This window comes from Haemaphysalis longicornis, unplaced genomic scaffold (assembly GCF_048455015.1).
Source record: "Haemaphysalis longicornis isolate Haplotype H1 unplaced genomic scaffold, Haemaphysalis longicornis Haplotype H1 scaffold_2, whole genome shotgun sequence".
NCBI classification, from domain to species: domain Eukaryota; kingdom Metazoa; phylum Arthropoda; class Arachnida; order Ixodida; family Ixodidae; genus Haemaphysalis; species Haemaphysalis longicornis.
In genome coordinates, this window is record NW_027526295.1 from 12688285 (window position 1) to 12709079 (window position 20795).

At 49.1% G+C, this 20795-nt stretch overlaps 1 protein-coding gene across 1 annotated transcript in view; it reads right to left on the minus strand.

Annotated features, from left to right (window-relative positions):
* LOC144167830 (uncharacterized) overlaps positions 1–20795 on the minus strand; it is a 296895-nt gene that overhangs the window by 176114 nt on the left and 99986 nt on the right. Inside the window, exon 5 of the mRNA XM_077696990.1 lies at positions 19799–19915. Within this exon, the coding sequence (XP_077553116.1) occupies positions 19799–19915 (117 nt within the window). The remainder of the gene's footprint in view (positions 1–19798; positions 19916–20795) is intronic.

Genomic DNA, 20795 nt, shown 5'->3' on the forward strand with positions numbered 1-20795 from the left:
TATTCTGAGAGAAGGGAATGGCGGCATCAATATGGTCCGCAAGAAACACATCACGGATTTTCTGACCGCATTGTCACTTCAAGATGTGGTCTTCCTCTTCGCCGCATATGTCATCTTTTTCATCGTGTCATCCTGTTCTTATAATTATGTGCCTTTGGAGAGTTCTTGGGACATTTGCAGGGAGTTCTTGGAAAGCATGAGAAATTTGACAGTGTCCTGGTGTCATTTAGGTTGGAGTCTCTGTTTAAATACTTTAAGTGGTCAGCTCTACTTGGGATTTTAAATTGGTACAGGTTAAAGTATCTCTTGAAAGGCATGAAGGGGATCAGGTCTGATGAAGAGGTTTAAGTTTCTGGCACATGCAAGTTGTATGTCAACTGAACATTGAAGTCGTGCCTTGCTTTACGGTTTTTCATCATTGGCACAATGCGGAGGCTGCCTTTGAGTCTATAATGGGTGTTAATGTAGTTGATGGTACCGCATTGTAACGTCCAGAATTGAAGAGTAGCTCATGAGATTTTTTCTCATTGAAGTGCTGCTGCTGATGCAAAAGTGACAGTGCCTATTTACGCAGACGGCTTCCGCCTTCATTGATAAATTTTAGTACTGTATGTGAGCTGACATCCATTCCCTATAAGAATTAAAAATGTGGGTATTTGGCTTGAACACGTTTTCTCCTTTCAACAAATTAGCATTTCTTGCTTGGCAGAAGCAGGGCTTTGGTCACAATTACACTGACAGCAAGACGGGAGAGTTTTTATAGCACGCAAACTGTGAATTTTACCTCAGGTAAAATGTTGAGGCTGGAAAAAATGCTTTCAAGTCTGCTTTGTAAAACTGGCCACCACCTGTATGTTTCAACGCTGGCTTGTTTGGTTCTTAAGGATGTCTGACTTGTTCCCGCTTGAATTGATGACGTGTATATAATTAGTGTGCTTGTTAAATTTTAATATGTGTAACATGGTCCAGCTACCTGGTTTGCAAAATTGTACAAGATTCACGCTGGCTTTTATGAGATTTCTTGGGTGAAATATTGTAAACTACAAATTGTTTGGGCAAGTAACGTGCCTTAAGTCAAAGGCTTTCTCAGGACGCTGATAAGTCTATTTTGGCTACAAATAGCTTGATGTTACAGTCACGTCTGTCGTCAAGAAACTGTACTATCTTTAATATTCATGTTTTAATTGTGCACACTGCCACATGTGACCGCTCGGGTCGAAATGTTTTATCGTTCATCTTGGCTCGAGCGTTCTTTTCCTGAACTCTTGCACTGTACTGTTGTAAGTTTGTGAGAATACAACCGTGTATGGCTTGTTTTTAGGCCTTTCCCTACAATTTCATAACAAACTGCATTTTCCCAAACAGTTATGCGTAAACATGATATGGCAAGTGCAATGGGTACTTACGCCTTTGAGTTACCTTGTTTTATCTGATAAGACAGCATATTCGATGCTCACTGTTGTATGTCTGTGTCAGTGCCGCGGTAGACGCACAGGTCTATTTATTAGATGCAACGCTCAGAGCATCTCTTGTCGGCGGCCCTGTTCTTCCTGCGTGCGTCTGTTGTTGTCCGCGTGCGTCCGTTGTTGCCCGCGTGCGTCCGTTGTTGTCCGCAGCCACTCTCCCGCTCTCCTATCCGATAGCGAACACTCCCTCGAGAGGGGCATTGGATTGGATTGGATTGGATTGGCTTGGCTTGGCTTGGCTTGGCTTGACTTGACTTGGATTGGATTGGATTGGATTGAATTTGGATTGGATTGGATTAAAGTGGATTGTGTTGGATTGTGTTGCGTCATAGCCGCGGCAGACGCACTGGCGCTGGCGCGTGCCCAGGTGAGAGCGTGTGCGGCCCAGCGCCTCTCACTCCGCGGGTGGGCGGCGCTGCGCGCGGTGCTGCACATGTGCAGCACTCTCTCTCTCTTTGCGGTCTCCTCTCCTTCGGGCACGCTGCGCATATAACCGGTGTGCCGCTCTCCGGCGGCCTTTCGGTCGACGGTTGCTCTCCGCTTTCGCTTGAACCCCCCTCAGCGTCGCATCACACCAGGGTTCCCGCGAGGGGAGGAGGGCGTAACTTTTTGTGCCGCAGTTGCCCCTGAAACCGTCTTTATTACCCATGTTTTTGAGTAAAGGTGATTATGTGGAAATGCCACTTGGAGCTACAGTGTTATCGTTATAGTATTTATTCCTTGTACATTGGTCATTTTCTCTGCAATTTAAAATAGACAGCTATACATATCTGAAATGTGTGCATACTAACGCCCAATAAAGTTGTATAGTATATCGAAAAGCAGTGTATGAGTCATAATAGTTGGTTTTGTGTGTATGTTAATGCAAGTATATTGTTTATTTTACATGCAGCCAAGACCCAGAACAGGATTCTGCGGGTGAAGCCAAAGACTGTGTCGCTCTAGGTGCCTCAGACCAACATTTTATATAACTGTGCTCCGGTAGGCAACTGTTGGGAACTGTCAGGGGCCCCACTGCTGCGGTGGTTTCTGCTTTCCAATTGTTAGTATCACTGCGGGTCATATATCAAGGCTCTGTTAAAATGGTGCTTGCGGTTTCCTGCTGATACCAATGCATCCGCCAGCCTGGCATAATGACCTCAGTGTATACCGACAGGAAAGCAGAAATATTGGAAAAGTGGAGTCCCATAGACAGCTTCCCAATGTCTATAGGAACAACGTTTTATATAAACGGCTGGTCTGAAGGTACCTGGAACGTCGCACCGGATAAATTCCATAATCATTTTACATGGATCAATGTTCCAGTAACTTAAACTACCCTTTTATTTGGAACAGTGATCCACATACTTTTATTTGGAACACCGATCCACATAATTTATTTGCGAAAATGTGTGGTGCACTGTTCCACTTAATTTTCAGGTTATGTGGAACACGCTTCCAAATATATAACTGGAACTTCTTGCAAAAAAGTTCCAGTTACTAAGTGGATCTTATGTGGAACTAGATTAAGGGTGTACCAATAATACTCCAAAGTACAGATGTAGCATGAGTAATGCTTGCATTAGATTTCTATAGGTGGCTAAATAAGGGGTAATTCTTTTTTGAAGGAATTCTTTAAAGCACAGTAAGTGACGTGTGCAATGTAATGTGCTATAGTTGAGAGTAATAAGAAAATTGTCCAACAGCCATGGCTCATACCACTACGCCACCATGGAGGGAATGCATATCTTGAGGGTAATATTTTAGGTGGAAATAACTTCACAAAAAAATTTCTGCCATGGTGTCACATTTATGATTTCCTATCACTGGGCCTTTATTTCTTTGCGGTAGAAACATCGTTTAGCTGTAAGTTATATCAAGACAGCCTAACTGCAGCATTCTAGGGAGCCCATTATACAGTACAAATAATATTTTTTGCAGTGAGGAGGTGAGTAAAATATAATGCTGAAAGGTGATTATATTTTAGTTGATTAATAAACGAAACCTGTCAAGGCTAAAAAACCAGGATACCGAGGCACCAAAATGAAATTCAAAAGAGCGCAAAAAGGCGGGGCAAGGAAACGACGACACAAGGCGCTGTGTCGTCGCTTCCTTGTCCCGTCTTTTTTGCGCTGTTTCGCATTTCAGTAAGCACCAACTAGCCCAAACCACCGTTCTGAGGCAGCAAAGTGGGATACTTCCCAGAATCAGGGAAATTTCATTGATTGTGTGATGATATTTAGCGCACTTTCACCTTTAACAGCACTCACAGAAAAAAACTGAAAAAATCACTCATTTTAAATCAATTACTGCGTTGTGAAAGGGTCTAAGCAACTCACTTATTTAAAGCAACCATGTAACAAACTTTTATTGTTTCCTTGAAAGTACATGAGGTGAGCAGTAAATCTTCTCGAGGCCCGGTTATTCTGAGAGAGGGCAATGGCGGCATCAGTGTTGTCCGCAAGAAACACATTACACATCCTACCACAGTGAGAAGGTGAGTAAAATATAATGCCGAAAGGTGATTATATTGCCTCGAACCATACATTGGGTTTGTTTATTTGTGCTTTGCTTTTACCGCCCGGCTGCGCCGGTCTGTGTTATTTCTGCGCCAAGGGAAGCACGTGTTCCATTCTTTCTTTCTGTGCCGCATGTGTTATCTGTTGTGATAGGGAGAGCATTCCGATCTAACGTGAATAGCCCAGAATAATCTTCTTGGATCTACTATGTTCTCGATGTGAATCGACGTTTCGAGAACCACGCGCGCCAAAAGATAAAAAGCCCGCAGTGCGGACGCCGGAGCATTCGATTCTGCGACGCTCGCCGACGCAAGTCACTTTGTTGACCGCTGCTTCGCCGCCTCTGTATTCTTTTGAGTTGTTAGGGGAGCACAAGTTCGCTCCAATAAACTTGTTTCTCCTTCAAGACAACTGCATCGTCCTTGTCTTCGTGACATCTGGTAAAGGTGCTGGGTACGCACCCTTCATGCCCACTACAACCTCTGGAAGCCGCCAAGCCAGTCCAACAAGAGCCAGCCTCCGCCTGCAAGATTTACCACCGAAGTTGGGTCTACTACCGGAGAAGACGAAGAAGAAAGACGCCGCAACCAGCACCATGCTCAACCAAGCCAATCCTCCTGTTGTTCTGCAGCAGCCACGGGAACCGCCATCATTCCGAGGAGCCAACGCAGAAGACCCAGAGGAATGGTTGGAGCAACTGGAGCGCGTCCGGAAATTCAACAGGTGGGACGACGCAGAAACGTTCCGGCACGTTTTCTTTTACTTGGAAGATTCGGCTGGCACTTGGTTCGAGAACCACGAGAGCTCCTTGACAAACTGGGCTCAGTTCAAAAGCTAGTTCACTAAGACCTTCACTACCGTGGTCAGAAAAGAACGCGGAGCGCTTTTAATTGAAACCCGACCGCAGCACCCCAACGAAGGGGTAGTGATCTTTGTTGAGGAGATGAAGAGGTTGTTTCGACGTGCGGATCCGGAGATGACAGAAGAAAAGAAACTAAGGTTTCTCATGCCAGGGGTAAAGCAGGAGCTTTTTGCTTGCCTTGTCCGCAATCCTCCCAAGACAGTGGCCGAATTCGCGTCTGAGGCGGCCGCGATGGAGAAGACGCTGGAAGTTCGAACGAGGCAGTACGATCGCCCGGTCAACGTGCTGGTTTCCGAGACGATCGGTGCCGGGGCTACAAGCTCCGACACACTGCGTGAGACCATCCGAGCAGTGGTCAGGGAGGAGCTTCGGGAGCTTTTTCCGACGACGCCGCAACCTCGGAAGCTTTTTCCGACGACGCCGCAACCTCAACCGACGACGCCGCAACCTCAAGAGGTTCAACACGCTTTGGGGACTTCTGTGCCATCCGAGGCACCCCGCGAGCCTGAGGCGATGACCTACTCCGCCGCTGTTCGTCGACCCCGCCCTGCTCCAACCCGTCTACAAGAAGCTCCACCGTACCGCCATCCACTCTCGCCTCCGTCCCCACTGTCGCCGCCGTCGACCGTACCGCCGTACACAGCCCAAACCCAGACGCCGAGGAAGACTGACATTTGGCGAACGCCAGATCATAGTCCGCTGTGCTACCATTGCGGAGAGGCCGATCACATCTATCGTCGCTGCCCGTACAGGAGACTCGGACTGCGTGGTTTCTCCGTCGACGCCCCACGCCCCCGACCCGGCCAGCGCCCTACTGAGATCGACGAATACCTGTCCAACACCAACCGAGGACCAGCCCGCTCACAGCGATCGCCGTCGCCCTACCCATACCAGTCGCCTAACCACCCTAGCAATGCTGATTTCGCACGTGGAAGGTCCCCCAGCCCACGCGGGGGAAACTAAAAGCAGCAACTTCTGGAGGTGAAGTTGCTCTACGGCGAAAAACTGGAAACCCTCCAACGACGCAAGCACGCGCCGAAGACAGTGGTTCACGACATGACCTCATCCCGACGACTCGACCTAACCCTGACGAGACTCCTGAACACGACGACAGCTACACGGCGCGACGCGCACCCGACCTGACCGAGACGTCCGTTGAGAAGACGACGACAACGACGATGCACAGTGCCCGACCGTCAACACGTACAAGCAGAGATACGACGCCCCGACGAACCCGGAACTCGAGGAAGACTGCATCTAACGTCAAGGTATCAATCGACGGCTTTGACGTAGTTGCCCTCGTAGGCACGGGAGCTGACCATTCGGTAATGAGAAGAACCATTTGCGTCTAAACTGAAGAAAGTTATGACCAGATGGGACGGTCCGCACATACGCACAGCAGGAGGCCACCTCGTGATGCCAAGTGGAACGTGCACATCGCGCGTCACCATAGACGGCACAACGTACCCTGCGGCGTTTGTCATTCTGCCTAGCTGCTCCCGCAACGTAATTCTTGGAATTGACTTTTTGATGGACAACGGTGCAATAATCGATCTGCAGACCAAGTCAATAACTTTTTCCCCCAATCACTCCATGACGCCGGAACCGAACCCCGAACGACGGGCTGCTGTAAGGATTGCGGATGATCATGTCACCCTGCCACCCCGCGCAAGCTTGATGGTCGCAGTCTACTGTGAAGATGCTGCTCCTGACGTCGACGCTATCCTAGACACTGATCAAAGGGTGCTTCTCGATCGTGGTGTGTCGGTCGCAAGAGGCATTGCGCGCTTCAAGGAACACCAATCCCACATTATGGTTACTAATTTCACCGAGGAGTACCAGCATGTAAACAAGGGCGCGGCAATTGCATTCCTCGAAGAAACGCAAGAAGCAAGTGACGTGATCGCGGTTGCCGACTTTGAACGCACACCCGTAGAAACCTTCAAGCTCCCGCAGCACTTCGACGTGAATCCGGCGCTACCGCAAGAACAACGGAACAAATTATTGGCTTTGCAGCGTAGCTATAGCGAATGTTTTTCGTCGAGCGCAAAACTACGTCAGGCCCCTCTAGCGAAGCACCGAATAATAGCCGAAGATGGAGCCCGACCTACCCGACAGTCACGGTACCGCGTCTCTTCGCACGAACGGGAAGCCATCCGGACTCAAGTCGACGACATGCTCAGCGACGACATTATACAGCCATCGAAAAGCCCCTGGGCTGCGCCCGTCGTACTCGTAAAGAAAAAAGACGGCACATTAAGGTTTTGTGTTGACTACCGGCGACTGAACAAAATCACGAAAAAGGACGTGTACCCCCTCCCCCGAATCGACGACGCCCTCGACCACCTCTGCCACGCGAAGTACTTCTCATCGATGGACCTGAAGACCGGCTACTGGCGAATTGAAGTGGACGAGAGAGACCGAGAGAAGACTGCATTTATAAAACCAGACGGCCTATACGAGTTCAAGGTGATGCCGTTTGGGCTGTGCACAGCACCAGCGACGTTTCAAAAAGTCATGGACACTGTGCTAGCTGGCCTTAAGTGGCACACCTGCCTCGTATACCTCGACGACGTAGTGGTATTCGCCCGGACTTTCGACGAACACCTTGCAAGGTTGGAGTCTGTACTCGAGGCCATTCGTACGTCGGGGTTGACGCTGAAGCCTGAAAAGTGCCGTTTCGCATACGGGGAACTCAATTCCTTGGGCCACGTCGTCAACGCCGCGGGAGTCCTACCTGACCCGGCAAAAACTTCAGCCATTGCGAACTTCCCAAGGCCGAAAGACAAGAAGGGCGTGTGAAGATTTTTCGGGCTGTGCGCATACTACCGGCGCTTCGTCGCAAACTTCGCACGCATTGCAGAGCCACTCACGCGCTTGACGAAAGATAGCACCCCTTTCAGCTGGGAAAACGACCAAGAAAAAAATTTCCGCGCCTTCCCGAGAGGGGAAAACGAGTAAATGCAGAGCATTGGGGGTCGTTAACGCCACGTAAAGTCGCGTTAGGGTGGGTAGTTGGGTCGTAGTTGCGTTGGTGTTGGTTTGGGGTAGAGAGAGGAGAGTAAAGTCGCGTTAGTGTAGAGCGAGCTTCAACCAAGGAACGAAGGACCAACGCAGTGACTGAAGCACGAGCGACCGCTAGCCGCTTTATATTTGCGGCGCGCGCAGCGGAGGGAGAGCAGTACGTGGGGGAGAGCGCGCATACGCAAGCAGCGCGCACCCTTCCCCGCCCCACCGCGCTGCTATCACGCACCTGTTACGCCAAGATCGCGACGGAGCGAACGGGCTGACTACGACGCATGCGCGCGCCAGCTGCTGATGAGAGAGAGGAGGAAAGGAGGAGAGGCGCACCTGCTGCGAACGCGGAGCTGTGGACGCCGTCCGACGCAGACAGAGGCGAGGCTAAGAAATGCTCTGCATTTAAATGCATTCTACGACCTGCAAAAACGCCTGCAAAGGCCGCCCGTGCTCGCTCATTTCGACGAAAATGCCGAAACGGAAATGCACACGGACGCCAGTGATATAGGCTTGGGTGTCGTCCTTGCCGAAAAGCAAAGCGGCTGCGAAAGGGTAATCGCCTATGCCAGCCGTGGTCTGTCGAAGGAGGAGAAAAACTATTCTGCCTCTGAGAAAGAGTGCCTGGCTATTATATGGGCGATTTCAAAATTTCGCCCATACATGTATGGAAGGCCATTCAAGGTTGTAACAGACCACCATGCGCTGTGTTGACTCGCCAATTTGAAGGACCCCTCTGGCCGTCTTGGGCGGTGGAGCTTGCGCCTGCAGGAGTTCGACGTTACAGTCGTTTATAAATCCGGCAGGAAACACTCCGACGCCGCCTGCCTGTCCCGCGCCCCCGTCGACCCACCGCCACAAGACTATGATGAAGACAGCGCGTTCTTCGGGATCGTGACATAGAGCGACCTAGCCTCCCAGCAGCGTGCCGACCACGACTTACGCGTCATAATCGAGTACCTCGAGGGATCCAACGTTGCCGTTCCTAGGACCTTCAAATGCAGCTTACCAGCATTCAGCCTGAGAAACTCCGTCCTCGTGAAGAAGTTCAGCCCCGGAACAAGAGCGAATTACATTCTCGTCATCCCCGCGGACCTTCGTGACGAAATTTTGGAAGCGTGCCACGGCGACACGTCTTCCGGACATCTCGGCACAGCCCGCACTATTGGAAAAATCAAGGCGAGGTACTACTGGCCCGGCCTTACCTCTGACGTCACCCACTACGTACGGAGCTGCCGTGACTGCCAGCGACGAAAAACGCCGCCGTCAAGACCCGCCGGACTTCTGCAACCGATCGCCGTCCCATCGAGACCATTTCAGCAGATTCGAATGGACCTTTTAGGCCCGTTCCCTACGTCACGATCACCCGCCGCGGTGGCTCAGTGGCTAAGGCGTTGCGCTGCTGACCACGAGGTCGCGGGTTCGATTCCCGGCTGCGGCGGCCGCTTTTCTGATGGAGGCGAAAAGCAAAAACGCCCGTGTGTACGAGATTTCGGCGCACGATAAAGATCCTCAGGTGGTCGAAATTAATCCGGAGCCCTCCACTACGGCGCGCCTCATCGCCTGCGTTGCGTCGGCGCGTTAAACCCCACAATCAATCAATCAACCTACGTCACGATCACAGAACAAGTGGATTGTCGTAGCGACAGACTACATGACGTGCTACGCGGAGACCGCCACTCTTCCGAGGGGGACTGCACAAGAAGTGGCAAAGTTCTTTATAAGCCAAGTTGTGCTGCGACATGGAGCCCCGGAAGTCTTAATCACAGACCGCGGAACGGCATTTACTGCGGAGCTGATGCAAGAGTATTACGCTACAGCAACACGGATCACCGAAGAACGACGGCGTATCACCCCCAAACGAACGGACTAACAGAACGTCTGAACAAGACAATCGCAGATATGCTGTCAATGTACGTGGACGTTGAACATAAGACTTGGGACGAAGTGCTCCCGTATGTCACGTTTGCCTACAACACGGCTATCCAGGAAACGACGCAGCTGACGCCATTCGAGCTTGTCTACGGTAGAAGGCAGGCTACGATGCTCGACGCCATGCTTCCGCATGTAGAAGACGACGACCTCAACGCCGACGTCCAAGATTACCTTCAACGTGCGGAGGAGGCCCGCCAGCTCGCTCGAGTTCGTATAACGGACCAGCAGCTGGTGGATGCGGGCCGCTACAACCTCCGACGCCGAGACGCCGAGTACCAACCAGGGGATCGTGTGTGGGGTTGGACTCCCATCCGACGACGCGGACTCAGTGAGAAGCTCCTGCCACGGTATTTCGGACCCTACCAGATTCTACGACGTGTTGGCCAACTTACCTACGAAGTGATCCCCGATGGTGACTCCGGCACATCACGATAACGCACGCGGCCTGAAGTCGTCCACGTGGTTCGCTTAAAGGGACACTGAAGTGATATGTAAACATTGCGGGATTACTTGCGCTAATTGTAGTCCGGAGTCCCCAGACCATGTTTCGACCATCCTGGGCGCGTTTACGCGATTTTATTTAGTAGGAAAATTAATTCGAAAATGCTGTCCTCCTCTCTTTACGCTCGCCCATTTTCTGCGGCGTTTTCGTGTGACGTCGAGAGGAGCCGAGCTCGCAATTGGCTGCGCTACTGCATGGCTCCCCTGCCTTCAGACAGTCAGTCGGCCCAGCGTTTCGTCCGCCGGCCGCCGATTCGTTCGCTCAGTTGAAACGAAGCCAGGACACGTTTGTAAATGGTAAAATCTGCCTTTCTTTACTTGGTTAGTTTATACACTGTATCTAGCTCCAAGTCAAGGTCGCTTCACACAAGCGCTGCACAAGCGCACATGCGACGCTTCGCTGACTGGTACGCCAGTAGGAAAATATAAGGCCTCTTGAAGGCGGGAGAAGAGTCAGCGAAGTCAATATAGGTACTAAGGAAATAAAATCAACTGATATTTTTACCGTACAGCGTAAAACTAGGGTGCGGGAAGCACTTTTTTGCGCTGGGCGAACAAGCACAGCGGTCAGCAGCACGACTACGCATCTGCGAACGCTTTCCCGTCTACGAAATGCAATTGCTAGACGTGAGCTATTGTGGAAACTTGGGCGACGCTTACTGCACGAGCGCAATACAACAAATAGCCACCTAAGCTGCTTGAAATGCCAAAACTAAATAAAAGTGTAAACTGGTTGTACAATATATACTCTATATTACCCATATCAGCGGAGCCCGCTCCGTGGCCGAGTTGTTTGAGGCGCCACATATGCCACCACAAGTATTTTGCAAGTCAGGAGTTCGAATCCCCGTGGGTACGTGCTTTTTTTTTTCGTTAATAAGTTAACTTTTTCGTTTTCCGCTGATTTCTTGCTTGATTTCTAGTTGGATTTCTTGCTTGGCAGAAGCAGGGCTTTGGTCACAATTGCACTGACAGCAAGACGGGAGGGTTTTTATAACACGCAACTGTGGATTTTACCTGAGGTAAAATGTTGAGGATGGAAAAAGTGCTTTCAAGTCTGCTTTGTAAAACTGGTCACCTGTATGTTTCAATGCTGGCTTTTTTGGTTCTTAAGGATGTCTGACTTATTCCCGCTTTAATTGATCACGTGTATATAATTTACCCGGTACGCGCACCGGATAAATTCTATAATCATTTTACATAGTTCAATGTTCTAGAAATTTAAACTACCCTTTTATTTGGAACAGTAATCCGCATACTTGTATTTGGAACACCGATCCACATAATTTATTTGCAAAAATATGTGGTGCACTGTTCCACTTATATTCTCAGGGTATGTGGAACACACTTCCAAATATACAACTTGAACTTTCTTGTAAAAAAGTTCCAGTTACGAAGTGGATCTTATGTAGAACCAGATTAAGAGTATAGCTGCGCGTGCATTCCCCCTCTCTCCACCACCCCCCAGCAGTGCACGCATAAATTGCTATTCTGTGATATTTTCCTGCTTAGACGTGAAAGACGCCAGCGAAAACGTTTATCCGAAAGTCCTTCAAACCATCATTTTTATTGGCTCACGTCGGCGTTCGAAGCGGGAAGCTGTTCTTTGTCCGGGAGGAACTCTTAGTAACTGCTCGAGGTGGAACTCGAGGCTGCAACGGCAGCAGCTGCAGGTTCTGCGGCTTTCCGTTGTTTTCGCGCCCACTTTTGCTTCTGTGGGCGCCGACGCTCCCCCGAAATTCGAGCTCTTTTTCCTTCGGAGCGAAGGACACGCGTGCGTCCCCCGATGAGTTCAAAGTGCAACTGCTGATAACGGCACCGGTAGCGCCGCAAAACGGAAACTACGGAGGAAATGGGTGCGTGCTATCCACCGAGAGAGCTTTAGTCCTTCACAGGATTCTTGGATACGTGATCCTGCCGTTTTCTCCGTGCTTCGGAGCGCAATTAAACGCATGCCCCACGTTTCATCTACATGAAGCACTGATATTGGAAGTCCATGTGTCGGATGCTCGATAAAAGGTTGGAGTTAAACAAGAACTTGTGTTTCTGTACATTTGGGAGATGTAATTCCTATCTCGAAGATATAAACGAGAGATTTAGTACGTCAACAAAGATACAAGCTCAAGTGTGGGAAATTCAGAGAAGCCCAGACACTGAACAAGGAAATTTTGGTGTCAGTTGCAGAAAAGCAATATGGCTTCATGAGAGCGACGAAATGTTTCTTGTAACAGCTGTCGTGTATAATTATGCCGTCGTGGAGCAATTGTCACAAGACGAAGAGTTTTTGAAGCTGTCGAATCAGCGCTAAGTGGTTACAGACTTAACCGTGGAGCTGCTGACAAATGGCGTACGATTTTGTTACATTCGACGACGACGTTCACACAGCGAGCTAGTTTTGAAACACGTGTTCTGGTGTAGCACGAGCATTCTCCTGAACCTCTGGCGAAAAATCAGTGACGAGGTTTCGAAAGCTCGCTCCAACTCAAAGAAGAGAATGTCGGAAACGCTATGCAAAACATAGCTTTGAAAGAGCCTGTAATTAAACTTGTTCAGAAAAATGCTGCAAAGGCTGCTCAAAGCCTTGCCATCTATACAACATTTGGGTGTTATTTTTTAAAGCAAAGCTTTAGTGTCCAAGCTGGTGCAGTTTTACGCCAATACACCGTGCAGGAAAGCCAAATTTCTCTGACGATGATCTTGAATGATCGTGGGTGAAGTCAAAAAGAAGAAAAAAAACGCGTCCATTGGGCGGAATAGAACCTCGGTACCTCGCGTTAAAAAGCTGGCGTCTATCCCAATGCTCTATTTACACTAGTGGAAGCGCCCGCCAAGCAGCAGGTATCATTTCGCACCGTACATCTCAAGCCTAAACGTTAGGTGTACGGAGTGCACACCCGAGAGTTGCTGTTGGCATTCGGGAAAAGTGGTGCGTACAAGCGAAGTGAAGCATACAAGCGGAGATTAGCCATAGGCTTAGCTGGCGCAAGATAAAATTGTACCACGCACGATGCCAGAAAGCAACAGCAGCCTTGTTCAAGCTCAAGTGCAATATATTGAGCGCCTCGTAAAAGCACCGCAAATCAGTCATAGAAAAGTTTAGCCGATACCACGTTGAAGTACAGTGGCCCGTTTTAAACCAAAGCTTTTTGCCTCAACCCCACAAGGGTTCTTTCGCGACCTTTGGTGTCACCAGAAACCTTCGGCGAACAATAAAAGAATTTACTTGCACCGCCGGGAATCGAACCTGGAACTAATAGACTAACAAAGGGAGAGCCCGTCGTCTTACCGATTTAGCTACGAGCCCACGCGAAGACGGGGAAGACAGGTGGTGTACTCACTAAGCACATCTATGGGTTTACTCAATGCGTTCTCGCTGAATACCACGTGAAAGCGTCACGCGACCACTCATGCCCCTCTAGCGGCCCTGTGCGCACCTTGCTCATGTGCCAAGAGTTACAAAAATCGAAGTAAGCTCACACCAATGCATGTCATCTCACTTCTAGTACGCCAATGTGCTAAAGCCTGTGGCCTCCAGTGTTCACGTAAAAAATCACAGCTCCTTGTCGTCCGCCCTCCCGCCAAATAAAGGAATACATTCAAATACACCTTGATGGCCAGGCCATCACTCCAAGCCCCAGCATCAATATCCTGGGCCTACATCTCCAGGCTAACAACAAGAGTGACGTCTACTTGCAGCGCGTCAAAAACAGCATTAATCAAATCATACACATGATCAGGCGAGTTGCCACCAAGAAGCGAGGCCTAAAGGAATCCGTTACCTTTCAATTAATTCAAGCTTTTGTCCTCTCGAGACTCGCTTAGGTCTATTCCCTGTCCTCTTCTCGACAAGGAAGACTAAATAATGTTAAGAAAGGCGGTCTATCAGACCATTGGTCTTCTCATGAGTGCGTCCACATAGAGGCTGCTTATAACGGGGCTCCACAACACGGTGGAAGAGCTGATACAAGACCATCTTTCTAACCAGAAGATCCGACTCAGAACTGTGGTGGGTAACAACATGCTTCAGCAGATTGGCTGGGCAGCCCAGAATTTCACTCCGCTTGACGTACTACCAGACTCTTGGCAAACAAAACTGAAGATGCTCCCTTTGCTTAGAAATATGAACCCCTGACATGATGAGGGTCACCGAAAAGGACGGGCTCAAGCGCTAAACACCACCCTCGGTGGGGTTCATGCAGTTATCTACACAGACGCTTTCAAATATTGAGGGCAGCAATACGCCATCATTGTGGCTACCTACAGAACCAACCTCCTTGCGTGTACCTCGCTTAGGACCCAAGAAATGACGGCAGCAGAAGAGGCAGCCATAACCTTGGCTGTCACTCAACCAAAGGTTCGGAGGGTAGTCACCGATTCCAAGCAAGCCTACTGGAATTACCAGTCGGGTTGGGTGTCCTGACCTGCACTGCGCGTGCTAAAAAACCACTCCCCAAACGGTTCCATACAGCTCATCTGGACACCCTCTCACGCTTCAATGGAGGGCAACAAATTGCCCACCTAACAAGCCTGCGCTTTTGCCTCCCGTGCTATGGAGCTGCACGAGGACAGTCACCCGCTTGTCACGTTCATGGAGATTACCCAGCATTATCGCCTTCTGAGACAGACCGTACCTTCGCCTTATCCTGACCTTTCCAGGGAACAACAAACTAACCTACGGCTCATACAATCCGGGCTCCTTCCCACAGCCTATGCGTCTTCACTTAATGTATCCGAATCGCTACGACGCTGAATGTAAATTTTGCTCAGAAGTAGGAACAATCCGCCCCGTGATCGGAGTGTGCGACTTTAGCCCTCAGCACCCTCCTGTCTTTCGGTCAACTACCCAACAAGAACAATGGGAGATGCTGCTGTCCAGGCCCTCTCTACCTACCAAGCTTCAACGGGTGGACAGAACACAGTCCGCGCGGAATGAATATGGGCCCCAGAGAAGAAGGAATCACTCCCCTGGGCTGCGCTCTGGGCCGTTCATAAATCTGAACAGAAGTATTTCTTCCGGCTCCCCCCTCGTCTCTGCCGCAAATCTCGTCGCCTCCGTCCGCGGCGCAGTGACGGAGAAGTCAGATCGTCTAACACCGGGTTGGAGCTTACTTTAATTTTATAAAAAAAGTTTCCACTCTTGTGCTACACCAATACAACTCAACCAAACACCGTTCATTTATCATGCATTGATTTAACCTTACCAAGAATATCTCTTTGAAGTAATAAATGGTGTGGTTAAGTGCATTTCACATTTCTCTGGTATTACTGTTTGTAAAGCGATGTGAGTGAATTTAAGTGACGTGGCATGGGTAATCGTTATGGATGCCGTTTACAGCTTTGCTTTCCAACCACATTCACGGGGTGGATTGGCGCGATTTTTTGACAACGTCTAAGGATTGGATTGGATAGGAATCTTGATCGTATTTCACATCTTTTTTATAATGCAGGAGTACTTTTTTTAGATTATCCTTGGTAACGTGCCTCGCGATAACGTTTTTTAAAAAGTTGTATCTTTCCATGAACAGAAATAATGGTTTGATAAACCCAAATACTTATTGAAAGAAAATAACATCTTGAAATTGAAGCAATACATTTGTATTAAAAAGGATGTTTTATCTTGATATTTTATTTTACAAACTCGCTGAAAGATGAAATCAGAGCTCATGTCACTCAGCTGACCATTTGGGATATTATTGCCAGTCATTCTGACAAGTCATCATTATGTCTAATCGGACTCACTTCAAATCCTACTGAAACACATCGAGTCACGAGGTCCAATTGGACTCCTGTTGGGATACAGCAACATAGTCAATGGGTCCAATTGGTCCAATTCAATTTTCAATAGGTCCCATTTGGAACTTGGAAGTCATGCTGGGATATGTCAGTATGTCCTGTCAGTCCTATTGAAAGTCCAATCGGAATCATTTGATTCCCATTGAATGTCCAACGGTCTTTTTTGACTGGAATCTCACGTAGGATTGAATTACAGAGAGTCTTTTAATTACATAGTCGAAGTCACGAACATTTTGCGCCGCCTCAGTTATGGATCTGCATCGGACTACGCTGAAAATGTACGGTTAGATTATTCCACTTAAGCGACTTATGCAGCGAAATGTGTCGCTCCAGATTTAAGACGCTGGTGTCCTCGAGAGTGCCCTTCTCAAGGTACATAATGGTCGCCGAGGGCGCTGACTGAGCATACGCTCCGAGACAAAGCTGTTATCGATAACGTTTTTTTAAAGCAAGGCTTTTTACCACTACCCCCCAGGGTTCTTTCACGACTGTTGGTGTCATCAGAAAACTCCCGCGAACAAATAAAATAATTTACTAGCACCGCCAGGAATCGAACCTGGAACTAATAGAGCAACAAAGAAGCGAGAGCATGTTGTCATACCGATTTAGCTAGAAGCCCACGCGGAGACAGGGAAGACAGGTGGTGCACTCACCAGCTCATCTTCAGGTTTACCCCTTCATTCTCGCTGAACGTCACGTGATAGAGTCACGCAATCTCTCGCTCCGCAATGCGCTCCGCCCACGGCACGTCTAGCAGCCCTTTGTGAGCCTTGCGCGTGTGCTGGCAGTTACAAAAATTTAAGGAAGCCCACAGCAACGCATGGCATCTGACTTCTAGTAGGGCAATGTGCTAAACCGTGTAGCCTCCAGTGTTCACGCAAAAAAATAACAGCGCTTTGTCATCCGCCCTCACGCCAAACGGAACACCAGGTAACACATTCAAATACTCCTTGATGGCCAGGCCATCATTCCAAGCCCCAGCATCAATATCTTGCAGCGATCTTGCGAATATCAATATCTTGGAGTATCCTTGCAGCGCCTCAAACACAGTATCAATGAAATCATGCACATGATCACGCGAGTTGCCACCAAGAAGCGAGGCCTCAATGAATCCGATACCTTTCGATTAAGTCAAGCTTTTGTCCTCTCGAGAATCACTTACGTCAACTCCTGTCTTCTTCTCGGCAAGGTGGACATCAACATGCTTTCTATAATGATTAGAAAGGCGGTCGAAAAGGCCATTGGTCTTCTCATGAGTGCGTCAACAAAGAATCTGCTTAGCCCGTGCCCACAACACGCTGTAAGAGCTGATAGAAGGGCATCTTTCTAACCAGAAGCTTCGACTGAGCAGAACTGCGGCGGGTTGCCGCATCCTTCACCAGATTGGCTGGGCCGCATAGTGTGTCATCCCGCTTGATGTACTCCCGGACTCTCGGCAACAAGAACTAAAGATGCTCCCTTTGCTTATAAATATGAACCCCTCACACAACGAGGGCCGCCGAAAAGAACGGGCTCAAGCGCTCAACACCACCGTCGGTGGTGATCACGCAGTTATCGACATAGGCGCCTTCCAACATCGAGGGCAGCAGTACGCCATTATTGTGGCTACCTCCAGAACCAACCGCCTTGCGTGTGCCTCACTCAAGGCCGACGACATGACGGCAGCAGCAGAGGCAGCCATCGCCTTGGCTCGCACTCAACCACGGGTTCGGAAGGTAGTCACCGATTCCCAACAAGCCTACCGGAATTAGCAGTAGGGTTGGATTTCCCGACCAGCACTGCGTCTGCTGAAAGACCACTCCCCAAATGGTTCCATTCAGCTATTTGGACACTCGCTCACTCTTCCATGGAGGGCAACGAATAGGCCCACCGACAAGCGTGCGCTTTTGCCCCCATGCTATGGAGCTGCACGAGGACAGTCACCTGGTTGTCTCGTTCAAGGACATAACCCAGCATTATCGCTTTCAGAGACAGACCCTACCTTCGCCTTATCCTGAACTTTCCAGAGAACAACAAACTACCGTACGGCTCATACAATCCGGCGCATTCCCACACCCGACGCGTCTTATTGTACCCGAATCGCTACGACGCTGAATGTAAATTTTGCTCAGAAGTAGGAACAATTCGCCACGTAAGCGGGTGTGCGACTTTAGCCCTGATCACCCTCCTCTGTCTCCGTCAATACCCAACAAAAGCAATGGGCGATGCTGCTGTACAGCCCCCCTCTACCTACCCTGCTTCAGCTGGTGGACAAAGCACAGGCAGCGCGGACTGCATGTGGGCTCCAGTAAAGAAGGAACCACTCCACTGGGCTGCACTTAGGGCTATTCAAAAATCTGAATAGAAATATTTCCTCCTCCTCCTCCTCCTACTTCTCCTCCTGACCTTCCTCCTCCTCCTTTTCTGTTTTTGCGGCCGTTCTCGTCACCTGCGTCCGCGGTGGCGGAGACGGAGAAGTGAGATCGTCCAACACGGGGTTTGAGCTTCCTTTAATTTTATAAAAAGAGTTTCCTCTCATGCGCTACACCAATACTACTCAACCAACCACCGTTCATGCATCATGCCTTGATTTAACCTGACGAAGAATGTCTCTATTAAGTAATAAAGGCTATGACTAACTTCAACTTATATTGCAAACCTCGTCGCAATTCATTGTGCTGCCATGCTTTGTAAGGCGTGAATTAATTTTGTATATAATTCACCAATTACTCCCTTAATCAATGCCCTGTAAAGGGGCCTGTAAGGAATTTTAAAAATAAATAAATAAATAAACAAATAATTGCATTTCATCTCTCTCTGGTTTCACTATTTGTAGAGCGACGTGAGTGAATTTAAGTGACGTTGCATGGTAAACATTGCGGGTGCCGTTTACAGCTTTGCTTCACAGCTTTGCTTTGATTCACAGGGTGGAGTGGCGGGATTTTTTTTCGGCATGTGCTTGGGGTTCCGCTGGATCTCTTTACAGCGAAAGCTTTCTTTGTGGGACCAAGGACATTCTGTAAAAAAAAAAACTAATGCCCTTTCCCATAGACGGGTTGGTGGACCGAAAGGCGGTGATAAGATCCCTGGACACGTGCGTGAAACTTGGCTTCCATTGTGTCAAAACGAAAATCCCGAAAAGGGAATGATTCTAGATAAGACGCATGCATCGTGAAGGAGTGCAATAGCAAACTTTTATGTCATAAACCACGCATCGGTGTCCATTTAGATCGTTCGTAACAGCGTTTACTTCATCATCGTCATCAACAGCCCTCTAGGTACACTGCAGGACGAAGCCTTCTCCCATCGACCTTCAAGCCCCCTTGTCCAGTGGGCCAAAAATGGACGCGAGGGTCGTTCTTCGTTCGCGATTTTTGTCTTCGAAGGCATGGCGATTGATTGGAAACACTTTCAGCGAAGGTTGCACGCACTTTTGACGCAGTTTTGATGTCAGAAAGCTTTCGCTATCAGCATTATTTTGGAAGGGATGTTAAGTTCTTGCGTACACAGGACGGCCGGGACTTCCTTTCGCCTAGTTTTATAAAGCTCCACTTTAGAAGTTTTAGTAGGCACAAGGCTGACAACGCACTGCACATACGAGAAGGGAGAACAGTAGCCCCAAAATGCAGAGGTTCAAAATAGCCGCCTTTTGGCATTTGACTGGTCGCTGTCACCGTCGTCCTTCTGGCATCAGTTAATGAACCGCCGCCTCTTAGCCAAAAAACCCTCCGTAGAAAAGGTGCTCTTACCGTACGGCCGTCTCTTTATGATCTCCGGGGCCATGTACGGGATAGTGCCAGCAGATTCACCATCATTGAACTCGAACGGTGTTCTTCGGAAGTAGTGCTTCAGGAGGCGCCTGGAAACTGCAGCAGAGGAAATGGAACGACCAGGGCGTTAGATGTTGGCCAGTGTAATATCGGCGCGGGGGGAGGGACAACCGCTGAAGCGAGTGGCGAGGAGCCTGGGAGAGACTCCGAAGAAAAATACCACTTGTTCGATTTGAAAGAACCTTTGATAGCTCACTTAGCTTCATTCCAGCCCCGAAAGCCGTTTTCTAGACAAAAAAAGGAGCTATTTCGCAAAGCTCAAGTTTCGAACTATGGACATTGTAACGATAATTGACCAACCCTATACAGTTGTCAGTGTGCAACTCCACCTTAGACTTCCATCGAAAAGAAGTCTGAGGCCCCACTACTGTCGCCCACTAATGTTTCTCGGATATCGCTCAACTCAGCGGCTGCCAATCGCGCAAATAAAGTTTTGTGAGGTGATAGAAAATTCGCCAGAAAGTGGCTGCTGAGTCGCCACAGCGCCAGCCGTACGCCTAATATCTTCGTTACTCGTTTTTAACGTCACAAAAAAATTGCTATCATTGTTGTCTGCACATAGCAGGCTTTTTAAGAACCACGCTGTTATTTTGCTTTTACGGCGTCTGTAATCAGTTCTTGCGGTCATCGCCTCGTCCCTTGTGTAAAACGAAATGGATCGTCAGACTTCGGCACCACGCGTCATTGGTGGCCCTTCTATGCGGGAAAGATTTCTCTGGTCAACAGCAGCGAGGTACGGTACAGCCCTGCAATGGGCTTCAGCAACCGAATAAATACACCTTGTTTTGTCCCTGCAGTTTCCTTTTCGTGGTCTACTGTTACCGGAATTCCTTTTGGCGACGTTTATGGTCACATAATTTCATGGTTAAGAACCTTCAGAGAACTGCGTCAGTCGATGCGACGCCGCCATTTCTGG